At 34.8% G+C, this 24,888-nt stretch overlaps 1 protein-coding gene and 2 non-coding genes across 4 annotated transcripts in view; 1 reads left to right on the top strand and 2 right to left on the bottom strand.

Moving 5' to 3' along the window:
* LOC102225693 (beta-1,3-glucosyltransferase-like) overlaps positions 1–24,888 on the top strand; it is an 82,626-nt gene that overhangs the window by 16,084 nt on the left and 41,654 nt on the right. For both annotated transcript variants that reach the window (XM_005796865.3, XM_023351158.1), the window contains exon 3: positions 15,407–15,446. In XM_005796865.3, coding sequence (XP_005796922.2) covers positions 15,407–15,446 — 40 coding nt within the window. The remainder of the gene's footprint in view (positions 1–15,406; positions 15,447–24,888) is intronic.
* Positions 18,882–18,955, bottom strand: trnai-uau. The gene has a single exon. It is a non-coding gene; the product is annotated as a tRNA-Ile (tRNA).
* On the bottom strand, positions 19,099–19,172 carry trnai-uau. Its single transcript has one exon. It is a non-coding gene; the product is annotated as a tRNA-Ile (tRNA).

Below are 24,888 nucleotides of genomic sequence, written 5' to 3'. Positions count from 1 at the left end.
GTACAAGCATCGGCCGATAACCAATCTTTCAAAATAAAGGAAATCAGGGCCGGTTCATCGGCTAGCAGGCTTATCGGTGCGACCCTAGTAATCAGCTCCAAGTTTTAGAGGCCAAAACATCAACATTAGTTGCAGTCAGATGAAACATATTAGCAGGATTAAAAGTTTGCTTTAAGTCAGGGGTGGACAACTCCAGGCCTCGAGGGCCGGTCTCCTGCAAATTTTAGATGTGTCTCTACTTCAACACACCTGAGTCAAATAATGAGGTCATTAGCAGGACTCTGGAGAACTTGACTGCACTTAGGAGGTGATTCAGCTGTTGGATTCAAGTGTGTTGGATCAGGGAGACATCTAAGAGTTGCAGGACACCGGCCCCCAAGGACCAGGATTGCCCACCCCTGCTTTAAGTCATGCTATGAATAATTTTGTGTTTCCTTAGTATGTATGCTTTGCGCTTTACATATTGGTTTAATTGTCTCATTTAATTTCTCATAAATGATAATCCTCAAGAGCTTTGTTTTTATATTGATAGGTTCTGATGAAATAGATTTTTTTCGGTGAAAAAATGTTGACATATTTTTGCCATATTGACTACCCCTTCTAACAATGTGCTCTGTTCACTCCCTAAACACACAAAATTGAAATGCTAATTTTTTTATACTTACCCCATCAAGTACATGCTTTATATTATTATTAATACATGCCTATTTTCCAGAAATAAAATGTGAACTAGATTGTCTCTTTAGGTTTTCTGAATTGCACCAAAGGCCAACAATAACAAATGAGGAAGGAATACCAATTTTTAGGTCAATGAGGCACTTGAGTCAGGTTGGAAGGGTGGCTGCTGGGGCCACTGGGAAGGGGTTGTCATTGAAATTGGATCTAGGCCATCCATATAAAAATGTTGCAACAGATGTTTATAAATTTGTGTCCTCTAAAGCAAACCTAATTAATGTATTATTCCAAACACTAAGTTGCTTACGAATAAAGCCATTAATTATGGATCATTCCATAGGGTGTTGTTTAATTTCTAAGGGGTCTTTTCAGGGCTGTACTTATCACCTTGAGAGGCAGTCATATGTTGACGAGATTAAAACGGTCTCAAGAGACTTTGTGTTGCCAAGTTTCTAACCATCAACATCTGACAATTAAAAAAAATCTAATCAGTGAGCTGCTTTTCATAGTAATATTTAAAAAAAAAAAACATTGGTTAACCGTCCTGTTTGTGGCATAGATTTGAACTTTTTTGTTTGTTTGTTTGTTTGTTTTAAAATAAATGGCTGGATTTGTTTTCTAAATGCAACATTATTTTTCTTTTAGTCATTACAATTTATATTTAAAGTGTTTTTTTCTTTTCTCCAGTCTTTTCACAATAACAAGCTATGCGTAGTTACAAATAATTTGGTTAAATGCAGAAAATCTTTAAAACCAGACAACACATTAAAAAGTTTTTTTTCTCATTAAAGAAGAGGTAGAACATTTATCTCTATTCATAACAATTATTATTAAAAAAATAACAGCAGTAACTATTCAAGTTATACTTACTAAAGTTAACCAAAGTAATGTATTAATCTTATAACCTTGCAGCATAAATATGCAAACAAATAACAAGATATCTTGCTATTCACATAATTGCATTTGTATGGTGATCTCCAAAAATAAGGAAAGGGATACAAGAAAACAGCTACTACTCTAAAACAAAGAGTTAATTTCTACAGTCAGAGGAATTGTTAATAGATGTTTGATTGAGAAACCAAATTTTTCTCGCAGTTAAGAACAAAGATGAGATAATGACCAAAAACCATTTGGCCAAATCAGCACTGAAATGGTTGATCAGCCACCTAGTCAACCTTCCTTCATAGTTATCTCAGTCTCAGTCATAAAAAAATATAGAAAACCTGTAAGATGAGCGTATATGAAAAGAGAGTGTATGAGAGAACAAACAACTATTGATGAGAGATTGAGCAGAGCACTGATCATGGACCCCATTTTCTGTACTCTCCATTAAAGTGATAAAAGGTGTCAGCTTTTTAGCACTTTAATGAAGCAACAAATTCTTTGCGTTTGCTACAAAGAATTGTTTATCAGTGATTTTTTTTTTTTAGTAAACAGCTGTTTATCTTTTTTTTTTTTTTAACCCTGACTGGTTCTTAAGCCAGATTTTTATTTTTGAGATTATCTCCATGATCAAACCAAACCCAATCATCAGCATAAAGGGTTTGCTTCCCATCAGACTTCAAAAAGCTGCGCTCCTCTTCCCATCACGTAAAGTACAGTATATAGTGTGTGTGATCTGCTGTGGGGAAAAGTTTTCTGTTTATTGTGCCTTACTGGAAAATGTTTTCATCAGACACACTGCTTTGATCAGCGCTGCAGGAGGTAAAAAGGTTATGATATGTAAAGCACAGTGTATAGTTGCAGCTGTAAACATTGCAGTAGCTTGCATATCAAAAATAGACCCCCGCCCCCTCCTCTCTTTGGAAATAGCCTGAAGCCCTTGATGAATGACAGAAGTTTGAACTGTGAGTGACTTGAAGATTTTAGAAAAGCTCTGCACAGGTACTGTGTGTATCTGTCACTTCAGGGCTTGGTAAAGGGTCTAAACAAGAAGTATATGCTACATTTTTGCTCATGTAAGCAGAAGTGCCTTGATCTTGTGTGCCTGGGGAAATAGTGAGATTATGGATTCAGGAGGACAGCACAGTGTAGAAAATTGCTTTCAAACCTCCTGCTGACAGTCCTGCTAAGCCAATAAAAAGCCTTGGTAGTTCTCGCTGCTTTGATCCTTTTGAGTTTTTGCAAGGTATATGAGGACATCCTTGAAGGATTTCAAGGCCCAGGTGGGAGGCTTTATTCTGAAAGGGTATGCCTAACTTTCCTGTGGTTCTGTTTAAAATTAATGAAAAGTAAAAGGAAAACAAGAGGTTTTTGTTTGAAATACATTAACAGTGTCTTTCCGGATTAACTAGTTTTCATGTGTTTTTGTGAAATTGTGGTTTTTCCATTTTACCATGAAGTCTGTGATGGACCAAAATCTATAGCTACAAATAAAGCTGGAATGTTTAGCTTGTTTATTGATCAGATGTGTCTGGAGTGGAAGTACCAAATGTAAATATAGGAAGTAGATGCTCTGTTAAGAGCTGGTAAAACCACTCAGAGTTTAACGCTATCATTAGTGTGATTTTGGGTACTATTTCAGACAAAAATATTTGAAAAGTATACCAAAATGATTTTGAGATGATGTTGCGTTGGTTTTTATGCTTTATAAAACAGACTTTGTTTACTATAATGGTTATGGAAATGAGTTTGGCTTATGCTTGCGGTGTACACCTGGTAGTTATGTTGCACTGATGTTGGATCACAATCACGCCATGAATGAACGATACCAGAGTTAATGTGGAACCACACCCAGACGGTTGTATTGGTCGGCATTGCAGAGCTCATGATAGAAAAATACCTCATGCATTAAACCTCTGGAGGAGTGTATGTTTGCTTAAACACACAGATGGAACAGGTAGCAGTGATGCTTTGATACAATCACCATGCTTCACAACACGCTGCTCTGTGATATCCATACACACTGGGCAGGTCAGCGTCACAGCATGTCACTCTGCAGAGCGGTGGATATACTTTAGAGGGTCTGGAAGTGGTAGGCATGGAGTTCTCTAATGTTGCAGCAGCTGAGCTGCTTTTGTTACATGATTAAACTGGAGGGGTTTTCAGAAGGTTTGGTTAAAAGTAATGGGAGTTATTTTCCTTTTTTTTTTTACTTTTAATCTTTACAACTTTACAAGATAGATACTAACAGGCGTTTTCTTGTGGTTTTTTGTTATTAAGTAAATGGAAAATAAAATATAGAATTTTGTGAAAAAGTTCCTAGAGGTAATTTCTCTGCATGTTCGTTCTTAACACAAAGACATTTTAATAATTCTTGAAGACCATCTGGATCAGTTCCTTTCCTGACTTTCTGAAGATCGTTCAGTATCAGGGGATGATTATGCCAACGCCATGGCTTTAAGGAATGGGAGGAAATCTAGAAAAGACTTGACACAGGACCCAGGAGATGAGCAATTCATCATCTTCTGGATGCAATTTTTAATTTTTAATTTTTTTTTTTTTTTTTTTAAAGCTACAATATTATGCTAGGTTTGTCAAAGTTTCATTTTTGGTATGTTGGAAGAAATAGGTATAAATTTTCACCAATTTATAATTTAGTTTTAGATGACTTTTTTGCCTTTATTGATTTATAGGTCAGAGTTAAGCCTAAATAATATGAAAAAAACCTCTGCCAAGTATAGAAACTTGGCAGAGTTCTGTACTTTGAACTCTGATGTGTACAGACCTTTAGAGATTTCTCTTTCTGAAAAAATAAACTCAGTCACTAACCTTTTTCAGCTTATATTTGAACTTCAGTGAAAAAGACAGTGAGAATAATGTGAAACAGATGTCAAATAATCAATAAAAACGTTTCTCTGCTGAGATCAAATTCTGAATCTAAGATTCTAGGGTCCTGTTCACTTTTACACTTCCTGTCCATGTGTAACCATTTTTATTTTTTATTTTTTGCTATAGAAACAGTACACCAAACTATATTTCATAGTCGCTGATTTTTTAGATAAAGAAAACTCCATTTGCATGTGGATGGAAGGTGTAGATATAAAAAAATAAATCTCATATTTGCAAAGAATGTCTAAAAGTGTGAACAGGGCTAGACTAGACTTTTAGATTCAGAACTTTAGATGGTCAGATGCAGTTCAGAGTTTTTTAAAAACTTGTACTTTGCATCCTTTTGTGTTGTTAGCTGCTAACCTTTAGCCACTCACTGTTCTTATAAATTCTTTGTATTGTGTGTGACTCTGTCACCGTTTGTTTTTTCCTACCCATTACCCAAAGTGCTGCCTCGCAAATGGTTTAAAAGTGTTGGGAGCCACCTCAGTGCTTTTGCAACATTGTGTTGCCAGCCAGCTTTATGTCATCTTTATTGGCTAACTTGGTCAACACAGGAGTGTGACAGCTCAATGACTACTTCTTTCTTTTTTCAAGTTGGAGTCTCAAACATACAGTAGATCTAGGCTATCAATTTTTAAAGTATTCGCCTTTAGATCTGGGGCTCAGGAAAACTGCTGACATCAAATGTTATCAAAGTCACATAGTCGCAGAAACTGAACAGTGGTTTTCTTTTTTTTTTGATAGCTTTAACTTTGAGAAATATTGTCAGATCTTGACGCACACTGTTTTAGAACCACTCAGAACTTCAACTGGACTTTAACTGACCTTTCTTGCAGTGAATTCTACACAATGCTGGACGATCATGTCTGGACTTTATCAGAAATATCAGTAACTGCACTTACTCAAATCCTGCCACTGATAAACATACAACTTGTTCCAGCCACAAACACAATTGAGAGCATACAGCTGCAAATACACTACCTACTTCCACTTACATGTCTGTATCATCAATCATTTAATGACTTGGCATCTAAATTGATTGGATTTCTTGGTACAGTTTGTATTTTATCCTTTATTTCAGCTGCTGCTAGTATTTGAGAACCTAATCATGATACTGAAAACCACAGTGTGATTGACTCATCACGTTGTGGATTCAACCCATATTGCTTTTTGGATAAGTGTATAAAAGGTATTACTGACACAATGATGCATTTTATTTCAGGGTTGGGGAATAATGAAACATGTAGTTTATTGGTGGGACTTTTTTTTCTCAGAAGCATTTATGGACCAACCTTCTATTATCATGACTTGAGTATAATATGACCATATAGTACTTGCACAGCAGGGTCAGGTAGGGAAGGTTGTATTTTTCTCCAGACATTCAGATTTGGACAACTGTCAACGATTTTGAACAGCTGGTTGTCTCAGCTGGCAAGAGCTCTCCAGGGCGTAAAAGAACAAAGTCGAATTCCTCCCATTGTGGCCGTCTGCAGAAATTCAGCAAGACGGAGAAATTGAAGCAGTTTATTTTTATAGCAGTCCAATGAAGTATTTATTTGACAAAATAAAACATTTAGTTTTTGTTTGTTCATGCTTCAGCGCAACATTTGGAGGCTCACGTGGGATATATAAGAGAGTACAATCAGAAAACTCAGGCTTTCATTGATATGCTGTGTTTGGACAAGGTAGCTGCCGATAATAAGCTCCTTTTTTGTGTATGTCCCACAATATTTCTGAAAAAAAAAAAGAAAATACATTAATTTTTTTTTAAGTGTTTTTTCTTATTATGCCTAATGTACAGTGCCTTGATTTGTCATTCGCCTTGTCCTTGAGAACAGTGAATGGAACATATGAGTTAGTTTCTATACATATTCTGACGAAGCTCATTAGTTCGCTAAAAAATGTCAAGCTTAATTTATCAGGCATTGCTATTTATTTTTTTCTCCCTTGCTTTTAAGATTTCGTGGTATTAGCAGCGTTTGTTGACAGTTTTCAGGTAGTAGACAGACAGGAACAGTAAAGAAAGATGATGTGCAGCAGAAAGTCAAACCCCAGACATCTGTTTCAAGGACTAATAGCCTCCAAATGGAGCCCTGCTCCCCCACAATACCAAAAGCTGCCTCAAAACACTGCTTTGGCCCTTCTGTTTTGGACTGATGTAATCACAGCATGTTTTACAGATCATTTATTCACTTATTTACATTATTTATTGCCTTTTTTTTTGTATATATGCATATAATGAATATAATGCATATTCTCAGGGGACTTGTTCTTTGTTTTTTCAAGAGATCGGATACTGAAATCAACTGTTAATTGGAAGTTGGGCAGTTTAAACAGTGATTAAAGTGTCAACTTTAATCACAATTATCCACAATAATAATTAGGATAATTAGTGCAAGAATAATCCACAATTCTTGCACTAATTTAAATTTGAAGAACATGATTTTACTTTTTAAAAACATAGATTTTTTGTTATGTTACCAGATAGAGGAAACACTGCTGTTCCTGCTCTCTCTGTTAAGTGTGGACTATGAATCTCTTGACAATAGAAACAGTAGGGCAAGATGACCTTCCTAAAAGGAGCCTGCTGGTTGAGACGGAATAAAATTCTATTTCTCTGGTTAAAAAAACCTGCAGGCGGTCTGAAGGCAGGCACTTGTGACTTGAATTTAATTTTGCCTTTCTGAAAGTTGCAAATGAAAATAATATTGATGATATAAGGTGGAGTCAAACCTAGCACTTTTCATTGCTGTGCTTCTTTTCCACCATAAAAAATATATGGTGCGTGGAATATTCTAGCCCACCAAATGTATCTACTAAATACTGTAATGACTATATTGATAGGGTTGCAATATTCCAATCTCCTCCGGTATCATAACTCCTGCTTTGTCACCTATTCAACCCTTAATATTTCACTTACTCATGTTGTGATGGTGACAACATTTCAATAAATTAGGCAAATTTGTAAATGAGAGATTTTCTTAACAGATTTCTTATATTTCTGACTACAAGCAAACATTAGACAGATGGAACATGGTTAGAAAAGGACAACTGGTCACCACTAATAACAACTTGATTAGTTGCGACTTTTGCTTGGCATATGACAGAGGAGTCAGTGTTATGTCACGTAATAGACTGCCTGGAAAGGAATTATGTCTTTGTTGTCATCATAAGGAAGTGACTTTGAAGAGGCCTGTTCTTTCATTTTAATATCTTAGAGAGGCTGGCTGCACTTTCTGACAGGTGCATTTGTCAATCATCCATACAGAACATTATGTTATTCTGGTGGCTGAAAAAGAAAGTGTCCTATAGCTGTGCCCTGGAGGACCTATTGTATGTGAAAAGATACTTAGCAGCTTAATGTTATACCTTGGACTTTTTACCTTGGATTTCATTCAATGACAAATGCACCATGTCTGTTATGCCTGTCTCTGAGAGAAGGTTGCGGTAGTTTGTCTCATATAAAGAGAAGTCACATAAGAGAATACCAAGGACTTTGCTGTTTGAGAGCCTCTGTGAGACAGAAAAACTGCTTTGTCGGAGTAGTTTCTATTGAAGTTTTTCTAATTCAGATAAAGGAGTTTTTGTTCCATCATCGAAAAGAAAGCATTTAAATAAGATTGATGTATGTCGTCAGTGTTGATGATTTTGCTCTCATTAAAGGCAAGAAATGGTTAAAATCAATCCATAATAGAAATGGGAATGTTGACAAGGCTACAATATAATTGTCTTATAAATTCCATTTCTCTGAGCAGAGATTTGCATCTGGAGGAGATGCATGTTTATCACAGGATGAATCAGAAAGTTGTCTGGTGGTGATTATCTTCTTTGTAAATACATTGATTAAAGAGAGAAGCAGAAAGGTTACTTGGCTGTGAAATGTATAGGAGTAGAGTTGTTTTTTTCTGAGCTGAGCTGAAGAGCAATGTGAGAGGAGGCACTAATGTTGTAAATATCAGTTTTAAAAGAAGTCATGCAGGATGTGAAAGAGGAATTCAGTTGTTTCTCAGTCTGTGCTATTCATAGTAATTCTTTTACCTGTCAAAGGTATATTTTCATCTTTCTAGAGAACTTTTTTTTTCCTTTGGTCAATTGGTTGTTCCCCAGAAACTTTCTACTTTTTGGGAATCTTCTAATCAAAACCTTGCCACAGGAATGTGGTATGATTGTTTGGAGTTGGTTTGTTCTCTCTGTGCCTGTGTGGGTTTTAGTTCAGCTTCTGCAATTCTCTCCCACACTCCTAACACAGGCATGTTTGAGTAATTGGTTATTTTTGCCTTGACTCTTGTATTAATGCAAACATGTAGGTTTGTACTTTGAATTCGGTCTTCGGTGCATGAAAAACCATTAGCGATGGCAGACTCCACTGATGTGTCTCTGTTTTTGAGAGAGAGAAAAAAAATGATGTTTTCTCTGCAAACACACTGTGATATCTTCTGTACAATTCCTGCCCTCACAAGCGGATAGCTATTGGTTTTAATATTAGCATGTACATGCTAATTTTAGGTCAGAAAACTGTATTTAAAGTATTATAACAAGAGGAGTTTTGTGACAATGTTCCAATGATTGGCCAAAAGTAATGTTAGTAATAACTATTTTTTAAGTTATGCCATTCAATTTATTTTCTTAAATTTGTTCCATTATCTTTAAAGAAAAATAAATTTTAATTCCTTGTTGCAGAGCAGAGAAATAAGTGATCTAGTAACTGTAAATAAAGCCAAAGTTTGTATTTTGTTTTTAAGAAACAAACATACGTCATAAGAAAAGAAGTAAGGTGGAAGACTGAATAGTTTCAGCTCAGTAGCAGAGTTTTATCAAATATTTTTTTTACAAAAAATAGCATATTTTTAGTCTGATTTCTAGTTCTAATATCTTATTCTTGAAATAAGACTAAACTAACTTAAAAGTAACTTTTAAGCATGATTTAGAAGCTTGTCTTAAGTAAATATTTTTCTAATATTGATTAAAAAAACTACAAGTTACAAGTGAAATACTCTGCCAGTGGAGCAGGGCATTTTGTCTAAAAATCTGGAAAATTATATGCACCACATAAAATGCAATAAAATATTTTGAAATTTGTAGTTGCAATGTTCACTGTTCTGTGGTCTTTAGCTCTCACAATACTGCCTGTGATGTAAACTGAACATCTCACTAAGGAGGTTGGGCTTTTAATGCTAAAAACATATTTTAATAAGAGTGTAATTTGCATTTTAAGTTTTTCTCATTAAACGCGTTAACCAATCAACTTTCAGTCATGTAGTTGAGTGAGCAAATTGGACTGTGCATCCATGATTTCCAAATGAAACTCGCAGAGTGCAGGAAAATATGTAAGACGAAAACTTGACAAATCTATATTCTGCTTCTGTTTGCAGGGGAAAAAATTCTAGGTTTCAAAGTCGGTCATTACACATTAAGAGGCTTGGTGAGTGCAACGTGCTTACCGAATAAAATTTGAATCTATCAGTTTTCTGGTCACTCTACTGCAGAGGAGGGGTTTCTTTTAATAGCTCAATATGTCTTCAAGCTGCAAAATTAAGATGACCTTTCAGGTACTTAGCCTGCTCAAAGTCCTCTTCTGTGTCAAAATTCAGAAAATCCTGCAACCTTCAATAATTCTTGCCATCAGTGAATAGGAAGCTAATGTGAACTGATGGGTCATTCACATCAGTGCAGCACTTGTGCTCTCTGGGGCTCAGAGATAGAGCGAAGCAGAGTATGTGAAGAGGTTCTAAATCAAAGGCAGGGATTAAGGGGTTGTCACTGTGGGTGCCCTTGATTACATAACAATCATATTAAGTAGGCTGAACATCTTTCTTGTAGATCAAGACTTTTAGCAATGTATTTTTTTTTTTACTTTAGGTGAGGTTCAATCTTAAAGTTTGAGTTCAACTCTGTTGTTAAGCATTTGATTAAAAAGATGAAAGTTAATCTTGGAAAAAAAAACTCTTGCTCATGTAGCTATGTCGACTCAGAGAAATTTCTTTTTAACACCAAAGGGAGTTGGAATCTCATTGGAAATGGCTGGCAGCTTGCTGTAAAAATGAGATTGAGGGAGGATGTTACATGAGTGCAGAGCTGCAGATGGCAAAAAAAGAGTCATGTTGTAAGCCAAGACATTGATCTCTACTTTATAATGAAAAGCAATGTATGGGGCGTGATCTAAGATCTCCCAGCTGCAGAATGAGATCATTTATCAGAGAAGGATTTGTGTCTCCTACGTTGTCCGACCCACTAGACTTAATAACTGAACTTTGGTTTAAATCTTAAAAAAACAATCAAAATAAAATTATTTTTTACCATTTGAATGTAATATTGCTTTAACTTGTTCCCTAAGAGATTGTAGCTTTTTAATAAAAAATGTATCTCTTACAATATTAACATAACTTGTGCTTTTATCCAATACTCCCTGAATTTTTTTTTTTGCCCTTACAAGAATACCTGAATAGTAAATGCAAATGAATGCCGTCTTATCCATTAATCCCCATCAGTTGTCATAAATGCTTAGTGAAAGTAAATGTAATTAAAGAAAAATGACGTTTTTAAAAGTTTTTTCAGTTAAAGAATGCTGCTCAGATTTTTCACTAATGTGGATGTTTCCTGTTGGTTTTGTAGCTGTTGAGGTTGTTTTCTCCATTCTATTATTTCTCTTAATTTATGTAAAATTGTATCTTAATTTTCTTGACATTTCCTTTAACTGAAAGAAATCGCATATTTTATCAATTTTTCTTAATATGCCCCAATAAACAGTATATCAGTGATTTTTTTTAATAACATTAATATATGAGGCGGCCCAAGGCATAAGCAAAGTGAGCAGCTGCTTAGAACGCCCAGACTTAGAGGGGTCCTAATTATTAGTACCATTTATTTTCTAAGAATTATGAGGGATGCCAATAATTTATCAGTTATGCGACTCAGTAATGTAAATTTGACTTTTTAAAATTTTCTAGAAATTATGTTCCAGCAATTAAGAAGATAATTGTATTTTAAGACTTTTAGCACATTGTGGTGTACTTTTCTTCTAATTAATAATATATTAAAGTCAAAAACGTCAATTTTGTCAACCAAGTTGTTCATATTTTTATTAAAACGAGTGCATATTTAAACACTTGTGTCTTTATTCATTGAAATTAAAGTTTAAAGAATTCAGAAATATATATATCAGAGATGAACAAATTGACATAGCAGTTCAAACAAAAAGCATTCATTGTTAAGTTAAGGTTAAAGAAAAAAAAACTCAGAATCACTGAGTCTGGACTGAAAAATGGATCCGTAAATTTGACGGGTAAAAGAAGATGAAAACAATGCACAGTTGTCACATTGTAACAAACAATTCTGGAAAACGATCACAGCAACTTTTGTTTTCCTTCATCACAACATTGCTACGAGGAATTTGCCAAAAATGAACACATGCTTGACTAAGCACTGTCTCACTGGATGATGTTGCACTGCAGAAGTCTGTGCCAGGTTCAGTTTATTTACCTGATGACCAACTGCTTTTATTTGCCTGGGGTTCCCCACGGCCGCATCCAGGCTGTGCCAAAGTAGTATTCAAATTAAAATAAACGCAGGGGCTTTTTATGACTCAATAATCTGACAGAAAGGTCTCAAGCAAGGTCATACATCACTACTGTATGACATAACTGCAAATGATTTGGAAGTCGAATGCAGCTCGTGTAAAATACAGATTTAACCATCAATGTATCATGAGATTTTCACTTAAAGAATGAAAATATGATCTTGTGCTGCTGCGTGTCCCCAATACATCATGGTGTGCCATCCTGGCAAATTCCTGGCATGTTTTCAAAGACGTGTATTAAAAAGTGATATGGCATTTTTTAAAGAAGAAAGGAAATTAGTTGAATTGATGTTCTAGAAGAAATTCAGAACCCCAAGACTTCTCCTTGCTCAAGCAAAGAAGTGTTTTTTCTTTACGTCATCAAACCAGGTGTGGTCATAATGAAGCCTTTGGCAAGTCAAACTACTGCTATTGAGTGGTGCCTATCTCCAGTGGTCATTGGCATTGGGTGTGATTACAGGTTACCAGTCCATCACAGGGCAACAGTGAGACACACAGAACAGCCAACTATATGCAGACTCATAACTATGGGCAACTTGGACCTAACAGTCATGATTTTTGAACTATGGAAGAAATCTCACTGTGAGAACATGCAAACTTCATGTTGGCATCAGTGTCACTAACTTCACCCCTGTGCAACTCTCCTCTATAGTTATACTGTCCATTAATAATATTTTGTGCTTTTAAGTGTGTGTCTTTTGCAGATACAAGATTTGTGTTGCAATTTTAGCTGTATCAACGCATCTCAAGGTGCGTCGATACAGCTAAAACAAGGTTTTATGTGTTTTTTGACACACATCTCAAGGTTTGATGTGTTTTTTGACTGCAACATGCGCAGTTCAGTTTACTTAAATAATTTTGCCACTTGTCCCCAAGGTCTGTAAAAGACTGCTGTGTTTTGCACAGTTGAGTTTTAGCAAATCACAGCCACTGTGTGACTCATTCAGTGAGATCGAATGTGCTGAAGCAGGGAAACATGAAAAGCATGCAAGTCGGTTGTTCTTGCAATGATAGGGGGATTCTTTCCCCTCAGTGAGTGTCTGCCTTTGCTTATCTGTGCGTTTGTGAGTTATTAATTAATTAAAACATGTGTAAGCTTTTAAGTTACTGCAGGTTTGAAGTGCGGTAAAGTTAAAAAGGAGGAGAAAAATTGTGGGTCCACACTCTTACCTTTTCATATGGATCTTTGCTCCACAGCAACATCAGTCTTTCATTCAATTTGTCTCCCTTTTTTTTTAACATCCTAAAAACATTTTAGTGGACCTGGATGCATTATTTCAGTTTTTTTTTCCACCAAAAACATATTAAATTGAAGTAACAGTTAAAGCAGTTGGCCAACATCCCCAATTAATTAGATCCAGACTTTTGCTCCACCACTGTAGCTCTTACAAAACCAAAAAAGGAAATATTTTTGTTTATGAACACAAAATAAGAAATAGTCATTTTAACAGTTTTCCTGTAAGTTCTTATGCAAAGTCTGCATATAGTAGCTACAACTACCTTTAAACTAAGCTACCTATATTTCCTATAAAAAAGACTCACCTCCTTTTACAAAATAGTTTTTTCCTCTTGTAATAGAAGATTCATTTTGCCTTAAAAGCTGAAAATAGAAATACATTTTAGTTTCATATTGCTTTTGTCCATAATAAAACATTTGATGTAGTACACATTTAGAAAGTCATTTTTTACAGATCCGGGAAAGTTTTATTTTGTAGACAAAAGCGGAAAAGTGGAAAGGTTTGCTGACCCAGATGGATGCTCAGACCACTTTTTGAATTGTATGACCTGAATGACTTCAACACTCTAAACACCGCTTGTCCTGAAACATCAGTAGCAATACATCCAGCTCACAATTTGATAAAAAAAAAAAAAGTTTTTAAATAATTATCCCTATTTTGATATGTGTGTTGAAAACCCAAACATGTTGTTGTACACCCACTGTACAGTCAGGTTAATTAGAGATGTTTGACAGAGCAGTAAATTGAGTGTTACATGGCTGTCACAACACTGTGGTTTACTGTTACCCTCATTTTGAAAGAGATATGATGAACAACAACTGCCTGTCCTCTTCCTGAATTACCATGTACATCATATTCCAGGCTTCTTAATTTGTTTTATCAGTACATGCCTTCAATTTTTGAGAATTTTCTACCTCAATAATACTAACCTGCAAAGTGGGATGTATTTTCTAGTTGAAGAGATCTTATAAGGGTAATTATCTGATAAAGTGTCATGTTCTCGCATTTTCTGAGCAGAAAAAAAACACTCCGTATTTCTCTTTTTTTCCGGAGGCATCTTCTTTCTCCAGCTTAAATCGTGATTTCATACGAGGAGTGTCTGATGAGATGAGACAGAAACCTTGTGGCCATGACTAATGCTACTGAGTCCAATTAAGCTGATGTACCCTCTGAATCAAATCACCCCAATATGATCTTGTCTGCCCATGCATACATTTCCTTGTATCTCTGATTACTTGAGGGGGGTGGAGTGAAGACGCGAGGCCTCACACAAATCACTGCGATGAATACGTCTGCATAGGTGGTGAACTTATTGTTGCTTCAGCTCACTTGAAGCCTGTCAAAACATCCAAGATTTAAATTAGAGAAGAGATTAAAAAAATATATGTCTGGAAAGAAAATTATGGAGGACAGCAATAAGAGCCAAGTGGAAGAAATACAACATTATTTTTTAGTTGAAAAATGAATAATCTTTCCAAATTAAATGATTCTTTACAAGCTGGTTGGTGCTGCTGTCATCAAACTTGGGATTCCCTGTCACTACCGCACCACATCCTATAAGGCAGAATTTATGACTTAGTTAGGCTCTCTGAAGCCTGCAACAGCCCGCTAGTGAAATGATTGTTAGTCTAGAGGAAGTCATAAATCAAACCCAGTTTATCATTATCTATTAATACTGTGCCGCTCTCGCTCTGCCGCTTGTGCTTTCTCGCCTTCTCCCAGGACTGAACAATCTTATCTGAAAAGCGAAGGTGAAAGCGGTTCGTCAAACGTTTCGATGGCCTGTGATTGATTTAGTCATCGCTCCATGGTCTGCAGCTTGTGCTGACAGCTCTGAAGGTGGAACAGTGCCTTAATTGAGCTGAATACTTGGAGCTTAAATGCTGCAGGCACAAAACCCACACAATTAGGAAGGACTAATGACATGGGGTATTGCCCATTATTTCTGCAAATAAGCCATAGGGGATTCAATACTTTGTATCATTAATTCTTCATTAGTGATTAGGAAGAGTAGGTTCAGTACTGGGCTGAACACCAGCATCTTCACATAACCTAGTTATGTGTTGTTAAAACTGGATGTATAGAGATTGTTATTTGAAGAGAGTTGCCTGAATTATTAATTTCTTTTTTTTTGTCTTTTCAGAACCACAGTGGCATGCATGTCCCTCACAACAATAAGCTGGGTGAGTCTTATTTTTCAAATACTAACACTGTGTGCTCACTTTGTTAATTAGCAGTTTATGCCGCCCTGTAAGATAGATGGAATTGTATTGCTGTGTGCAATTTGGGTGCCAGTACGTAAAGAAGCAAAAAGAAGAAGGGGTAACACGTTTGTATTTTTCGTTTATATTTTTCTAGCGGAAATCTGTCTTGGGCTAATGTGAAAAGTAGGATAATAGGATAATGTGGGAACTACAGCATCCAGTTAGAGAACTGCATGCTTAGCCTTTTTGTTTTCAGAGCAGTAGTTCTGGTAGCTGTAACTTTTGGCTTCAATCCCTTCATTAAGTCCTCTCAGATGTCTTTTTGGAACAGCCTGGGTACACTTTGAGCTTTCTGCTTCTCACAATAATACTCTGTCAAGCTTACAACTAAAGACGTCTGTTTGGAACTTTTTTCCTCCTGACACCAGCCCCAGTGATTTTAAATTAGACACATCAAGTCTCCTTCAGACACTAAGTTAATAAAATCAGTGCGTTGTATTTGTCTGAAAACTCAGTATCATCAAAGTTCAGTTAAATATATTATTAAACACTGAATTTCATCAGTATTACACATACTCACAAATGACATTCAGAATGATGCTGTCTGTCCTGTGCAAGATAGCTACGATGTGCTCCAAATCAGTGTTAGTTGTGGACTATAATGTGAATGTAAGTAATATACATATCCCATAGCACAGTTTTATAAGCGTCAAATATAAGAAGTAGGCTGTGACTTTCTGAAACTGAACTGTGCAAATCTCAGTTGGCTTGCAAACTGGTAAATCACAAACAGCAGAACAGCAACGTGTATCGATAATTTTGTTTCATCTGAGACTCTGATACTGATCAATTAAAAATGTATTGTTCTGGAACTCCCTATTTACAACCATTTAAAATTATTGTGATTAAAAAATTATGGTGTATACTCCAATCGATTAACTTCACATTTTTGTCATAGGCATTCTTAAATTTGGGTGTCTGATGTTTGCTACACTATTTTAATATCAGGCACAGTTTTCAAGACGGAAAAGAATATGAAAAACGTGAAGTATTTGGAAAAATTATTTGAAAGGTATACATTTACTAATACATATCTGCTCTAAAGAATAGTGGTGTATTTTTCAGGCAGTATATCTGCCACTTATTACCTGACATGTATAATGTACAATGTGTGAGAGCAACGTAACAGACAGAAATGGGTAGAGTGTGCACTCACTGTAGAGATGTCATTTTTAGTGACTTGTGGCAGATAGAGTAACAATAAAAGATTAATTTTCAGGGTAAAAATTGATATCGGGAGGGGCAGTGAGGCAAGAGGTGGCGTTCTCTCTGCTGAAGTAACAACAAATCAGTCATGACAACAGAATACCACTGTGTCTTACACAGTAGAGGCCGGTGATAAACATGGTCTCAAATGTTTCTAAAGGAACTGAGGCATTTTATTATAGTTATTTGATATTTTATGTGTCAACCCATGACACTGTTGTATAATGTCAGATGGATTGAAACAGAACTAAAACTGAAATGAATTAAATTAGCACAAGATAAAAAGATTACAATTTGTACTTCAACTCAAAATAGATGACAATTAACTGACAAAGGAAAACGTATAAATAAATGAAAGTCAACTGCGGTTTACGTATGTAAGGCATCAGCACTCTCATTGTGACTGTCTGCAGGAGGCAAGTACCTGTAAATTAAAACAGAAATCTTCTCATCAAATACATGAAGACTCATTTTTAAAGAAGAAAGAAAGAAGTTGACTTGAGTTGCCCTGTTGTGCTGAAAGTTCACTAGTTCACATTGGATTACAGTTAAACTACACAAAAATGAAAAATAGCAGTGTACATTATGCACTAAAAAAGCTAACATTTTGTATTATTTTGTGCTCATGAATCCAGTATTGTAGTATGTATAATTGTGTGTTGTGGTCTGGTTTTATGATTACAAAGCTTCATGTATATGTTTTTGTTTGGCTTTTTGCAATGATGTCTTATACAGAGGAGTCTTAGGGCTATGGTACATAATTGAAAAAAATTATAACTGGCCACAGACGAGTAAATTTCCACCCCAAATCTACAAAACTTTAAGTAAATTTAATTTCACATACTCACAAGGAAAAAATACCAGTACTCAGAATTTGTGAGAAATCATAATTTGCCATCATTAAAGGCTTAAATATTAAAACTCAAATATTCTCTGACAGTATAAAAACTATTTTCAACAAGACATGCCAGAAGACCTCCGAGATTGACATGGTAAAAATAGGGGATGCACATCTCAATATTTTCCAAAGTGTAAGTGAAACATCCTGGGTCTTTCCTGGTATCAGAACATCTCCCCAATGCAACGATGCCACAGCTTCTTCCTCTCTGTCTCAGGAATGTATTCTGGATCTAGTTTGAAGTTTCACGGCATGTCTGCACCTGGGAGATGATGTTCTGAAACAGGAAAACAGTTTGGGTGTACCATTTACACTTTGGAAGATATCCAGGCGTGCATCTCATAAATTTACAACTTATACATTAGAGCACATCTGTAACCTTCTAAAACTTATGAATTTTTAATTCATTCCAATTTCTGACTTTAGAATTTCAGAGAATATCATAGCTTCATAATTGCAAAATTATGCATGCAGTCATGAAAAATTATAATTTTTTTCTTTCATATTTACATCTTTTCAACACCAAAGGATATCTATATCCACAACTGTTTTTTATTGACTTTTAGTAGGACCAAAATCGACTTGCTCTATCTAATTATTACAATTCATAAAGAAAAGAATAGTAGTTTCTGGATGTTGGTATCTTTGATTATGTGCTTTGAATTCATCACAGTGACATTTCGACTGTATTCTCTCTGATTGTCATTATTGTATTTAATGTTTGACCTGTATTTCCTGGTAGAAGGAATATGCTATAGAAGTAATATTTAAAGAAATGATTATTTCTGAGAATGTCTTATCAGAACATAATGCTTGTAGATTGTCAGTGCAACATTTTAGCATTAACTGGACAGCAGCAACAACATTTATAAGGGAGTAAGAAGATTTCAGTTCATACCAATTATGTTTCAGGAAGCTCATAGAATCACCAGAGAAAGAAAACTTTTGGTTGCCCATTTTTTCTGGACCTCTGCCCTTCCCTTCAACTAGGTCACAACAAACACAAAAGCAACTTCTTAAGTCTCTCATTTGGCACCTCAGCACAGAGAGGAAATACAAACAGCCATCGGAGAACTGGAGCTGCATTCTCTAACACCCTCATCGTTGCTGCCTGTGTTATAGCTCAAAACAATCCTGCTGAGAGTGTTGTGTGGTAGGAATGAAATAAAGGCAGAGTTCCCTTTGACTTATCAGTATCAAATGGAAAACCCAATTTATTTGCTTTTAATTGCTTTTATTTAGATTTTAATTGGCCATTATGGGGATTGAACCCATGACCTTGGCATTATAAGCACCACACTCTGACCATTTGAGCTAAATGGCCATTCATAATATTGAGTTTTCATCGATATAAGAAAAACTGACATGATCTTGACAAAAGCTGTGACATTTTCAAATCCATATGCATAATAGTTTAAATTAAAGCCTTCTGCTGTTTTTAAGTGTTGATTTTGTGTAGATTTCAATTGGCCAGTATGGGGGTTGAACCCATGACCTTGGCATTATAAGCACCACACTCTGACCAGCTGAACTAACCAACCATACATAACTTAGAGATTTAATCTATTTAAGAAAAACTGACATGATCCTGACAAAAGCTGTGATATTCTAATGTTTTTCAAAATCAATATGCATAATGGTTTAATTTAAAGCCTCCTGCTATTTTGAAGTGTTGATTTTCGTGAAGACTTGATGTTTCAATTGGCCAGTATGGAGATTGAACCCATGACCTTATCGTTATTAGCACCACGCTCTGACCAGCTAAGCTAACCGGCCATACATAATGTTGAGTCTTCATCGATTTAAGAATAACTTGCATGATCTTACCACAATGAAGATTTGAGAAAAATGCTCATATTCTAATGTTTTTCAAAATCAACATGCATAATGGTTTCATTTAATATATTGTTAGACATAACCTCTATTTTTAAAAGAGGTTATGTCTAACAAGGCGCTTGGACTGGACACATTCTTCCAATAATTTGACTTCAGCGGGAGGACAATGCTCGATTTATTTTTACATGCATAAACTAATTTACACAAAGAAATTGGACATCAAGTCAAAGATGACAAGATTTGTTTTTATCTTCTTAAGATAAAAATGATCTTAGATGTTTTTATACTTCGTAGTGTTGGTAAGCTAAGAGTAACATTCTTAGCTTAGTTCTTCTTTAAGGATTTTTTTCCATAGTTCTAATCTCTTTTCACACTTCATCTGATTTTAAGGTTTATGTATTTACAGAGTTTTGGTGATGTTCGGTTATTAGACTGTGTAGTTCTTTGGATATAATGTTTAGAGCAACTTTCAATCTGTGAAGGACATTCTGCTTTCACAATTAGATACTATGGAGATATTTTAGAATTTCTCACACAATTAGCTCATATTTTATTAAATATTTTTGTACACAATCCTGACAAATCAGTTAGTAGCAGATGTGCTTCATTATGAAAATAATTCTATACCTATTTTGCTTCAGTAAATAATTTTTAAAGTTTTGTGTTGATTTGTTAATTTAAACTTTATTACTCAACTAGAAGGATGTAATGATTGGAAAAATTTGTGTCTGCATAATTATTTTTATTAATATTATCACAATTTTGTTCAAATGAATTGCAAGTTTGCTAAAGGTAAAGATAAAGGTTTGCTCAAGCTAAAAATATTACACTTTACATTTTACCTTTCCTGCACAACTATTGTTGGTGTTAATATATTCATGTTTTTTAACATTTTACTCAATCATATTGATTCTCTGCCCGACACTTCAACTATATCTCTGTAATTTATCATATCATTTAGATTTTTTTATTACTTAAGTATAGGAGCATGTGTCAGTGACATTCCCTTTATAAAAAATAAACAAAAGTAAGCATATATATGAATAATAATCTAATAACAGTAGACTAATTTATATATTTTCACATTTTTTACAAGAATGGGTTAAGACGATATTGCTTCCAATTAAATAACCACGTAAGAAATTAGTTTAACAGTGAGCATTTACAAGAAGCTTGACAACTTTTGTACATTAGAATGTAAAATGCGTACGTACACTATTACTCCATCTACAGTTTATTTAAAAAAATGAGATGTCAGTATTAGTTTATACTCTTTTCAATAATGGTCTAAAAATCTTTTGTGCCTCATCAGCAGTCAAACCCTAATACTCTGATAATTACTGAGCAGCTTTTTAGTCTGGTATTTAGAATTTTAATTTTTGCCCTAAACCTTCAAATCGTTGAAGTTGGATGGCCTCCTTGCCATCTCCATAATTTTTTAGCTCCCTGCCCAGATTTTCTTTCAGATTTAACTTGATACTCTTGCTGGGCTGATCAAAAATGTTAATGTTACTTCCAGTCAGACGAAACATTTTGTGAAAATGAAAATATTACTTTTGAACCTAAATCTGTAGTTTAAAATAATTTTGTTTTGGCTTTAATTTATATATACCAAACATTAGTCATACTACACTCAGCTTTGATATTATTTCTAGTGTTTTAATTAGGAAAAATAACAAGCTTGCAATTGCACCACATAAACTGATTTCAGGAATAGCTTATAGTATAATCTGAGCACCCAATGCACTTAGCATTTAGTGTGTTGTGACTACTACTGTAAGGTACTTTAAGTTGCTTTAATTAACTTTAAAATATTCTATTTGAAGGTCAGAGGTCAGTATAAATGCCTCAGGCTCTTGTCTCGAATGTTGTGTCCCAGTTATTTGTCAAACGTCTTCAGGCATAAAGTCCCTATGTTGTTTATTTGGCATTCTTTGCAATTAGAAACAGAATCTCAGCTTATTATAACAGTGCTTCAAGACATCTGTGAAGCTTGTAAGAAGTTAAAGAGTCAAACCAGAGCTTTGTAAAGAACAAAGCCTTAAAGTTGACATATTGGCAATGAGGTATTAACAGGTATTTAGCCATGTTGGCAGGAAGCTATAATGGGAACTGGAGACAGAGGACTCATTAACTCCTTATGCATGTTTTAATGAAAAACAAACAAAAAAAAAACAATCATAGGCTGAATTTTGCCTAATTGTAAAGTTAAAAATAAAGCTACATGTTTTGGTTTTACTGGTTGAAATATTCCTGCTGTCTTCTTTTGCTTGTGTCTTCTGTGACACGTCTGAAACAATTCATCTTTAATCATGTGATTTCAATGATGATTTGGATTTTTTATGGTAGCCCATAAGATTTACCACAGTGGCAAATAAAACTGGTGAATTTTCTTTACCTTGGTTAAAAGAAATGTTGTCAGATTTATTTTAAACAATTTTCTTTAGAAGTAAATTTTACTTGCTGTTTTTAGGTATAAAGAAGGGAATTATTTCTTTCATTTCTTTTAAATGGAGCTTTGTGAATGTTGCAGCTGGGCTGACCTCATTCTTCTTAAAGGTCAATAAAAATGTTTGAGTAGGAGTTCTCCTTGAAAAGCTAACAAAGCCATACCTGGTTCTGTGTACGTCAATTATTACATCAATTATTTCATCAATGATTTCAGATAGCTTCTTTGCGTTTACATGACCCCGGTGACTGTAGATTGAGACAACTTTAAGAAACCTTTAAAATATAAATGATAAAGTGCTATCAACAATTGTTTAAAAGAGATTCTTTGTACAACCAACTAAATAGTCTCTTTACAGGATCACTGTCAGTAAATTAAAATTAAGTATTTTCCAAATATGGACAAAAAATAGAAAATGGGAAGAAATGTCTATATTGTAATTGTTTTCCATGTGCCACTGTCTGTCCGTCCATCCATCCATCCATCCATCCATCCATCCATCCATCCATCCATCCATCCATCCATCCATCCATCCATCCATCCATCCATCCCTTTTATAGCTGTCCTATCAAAAACTGTCTTTCGACTTTCAAAATTTTAGAAATTTGAGTCTGTGAAAGTATAAAACTTGGAAATTAAAAACATGTTGATCTGTACCTGTGTTATAATGGCCATTTAATTTCCTTCACATAAAATGTATTATGAATTAATTTCTAATATTGAACATGTCAGGCAGACAATAATCAATATATTAGTTTTTTTCATTTTCATTTCACTTCATGGTAAACAATATCTGACACAATGCCCATTTTCTGCTATGCTGCTGAATGTTGGGCACAAACTAAAAAGAAACAGTATTCATCTATTCATATTCAGCTGCATAGTCTTATTAAAAATGCAGCACGGTTCATCTCAGCAAATCTGGGAGAAAGGGAAAAAAAAACCTTGGAGAGCATATTCTACCTGAATGCCTGGGGAGAAGAAATCATTCACCCAGCTGCAATAAAATAAAAAGGCGTTTTTTTTTTTTTTACAAAAATAAGTGTTAAAACCTGCAGAGATGCATATCTTTTTCCAATTGTGCCAAAGGCCTTATAGAATATAACCTTCTCACAGCACGGTCAATAAGTTGAATCAGAAATGATATCTTATATTTTTATACAAGAGCTGGTGTGTGGACATGGATTGTAGAAAAACAGCAAGAACTGTGAATCTTTTATTAAATATCCAGGCCACATTTTTTTAGGCTTATTGAATTTCTTCTATTTTTAAATGTGATACTAATATTATTAGACTATGTACATAGCAATAAAAAACAGTCATTTTACTAAATGACCACTAATTGCCCTCAAACATAATTTAATTATGACCCGTGTCAGTAATTTGTAGCTTAAATACAGCTGCTTCATGGAAATTTCAGAGGTTTAATAGTCATCAAACATCATCACTAGACAGTAGAGGTGTACAATACCGCATATTTTGGTATTGATCCAATACCTCGTAAATATAGCACCAGTATCACCGATGCTGATTCTTATATCGATACTTTTTAGTGAAGATGAAGATGGAGATGGAGGTGCAGTAAAAGGCGGCTACAAAGTCTTCAATGGAAAGCCAATTCACACAGCACCTGTGGCCTGTTTGTAAAAAAAAAAAAAAGTCATAATCCATAGCTGTTGTTTTTGTTCCACGTTATGTGCAACTTTATTTTGATCTATTCAGAAAAGGATTTTTAATAACTAAAATGCATTTGTTTTTGCGATTATAAAATAATGTCAAAAGGCGTAGTAATAGTTTTTGTAAGAAACTGGTTGAACTTGTGAGAGTCATTGACTACGTATCACTTACTCACTCACCAATCCTGTGGTACATGTGAGTCACTGACCCTGAATGCATTTAGCATGTTTCAAGGTTTAAATAGCCATAAAACTTTCTAAGTCGAGGTATCAAGCCCTGATTGTAAATATAGAATAAATACTTGCTGAAGCCTCCTCTTCCGCTGAGTATTATTGTGTTTACCACTTAACATACTTGACTCAACATTGATTCCTTTATTACTGCTGCTTGTCTTCTTTTTTATATACTCTATCTTAAAGTCCTTATTAGTCTTGAGCTAAGGAGACAAGCCTTCTGTAATCTGCAACATGCTTTTGAATTAGCTTCTCAGTTTTCTTATACTGTGGTCTGTGCACTACTCACCTCACTAGGCTGCATATACTACACTTGTCCCTGGGTTTTTTCATGTGGACAAGATCCAAGGATGCTGAAAGAGTTAATGTCCCTGCAAAGGTTTATGAGCCTGAAACTCTTCAGTCAGTTAGAAGTGAAGAAGCCCTTCAGATGAGGGGTGAAAAGCCTTTAAGAACCAGGAAAAGAAATTGCAGCTACCTTCCATTCAGGCACTTAGAAGTAAACTCGTGCTATTCGAATTTATGGAGTGTGGCACCAAATAGACGTTTTGAGTTGCTGGTGTGGGAAAATAAATGACCGGGAGATTTCTTTATCCTTGAGATAAAAAGAAATGCACATAGGTGAGCAGACTGAGCTGAAGTTTTAAGAGGATTTTTGTAAGAATTTATTTTTTGCAGTTTTATATTTTCATAGTTTTAACTTGGTGTTATTCAAGGAGAATATATATATATATATATATATATATATATATATATATATATATAATTTATTGCAAATTTTTGCTCAGGTCCCTCTTGAAAATGAGATCTAGATCTCAACGGGGTTTACCTGATTAAATAAAGGAATATGAATATATATATATATATATATATATATATATATATATATATATATATATATATATATATATATATATATATATATTTTACTTTCTGAAGCCCCCCCAAGTTTTAAGCTCTCCTTTCTCATTTTGGTTTTATTTTATCTAGAGATGTGCCCAAAAATTGGGTGCAGCCTCAAATTTGCCTATTTTCGGCTTGAGTGAATCCGCCACATTACTG

This window comes from Xiphophorus maculatus, chromosome 18, assembly GCF_002775205.1.
Source record: "Xiphophorus maculatus strain JP 163 A chromosome 18, X_maculatus-5.0-male, whole genome shotgun sequence".
Classification (NCBI taxonomy): domain Eukaryota; kingdom Metazoa; phylum Chordata; class Actinopteri; order Cyprinodontiformes; family Poeciliidae; genus Xiphophorus; species Xiphophorus maculatus.
Note: the sequence above shows the minus strand (reverse complement) of the source record. Positions and strands in the feature narration are given on the sequence as shown.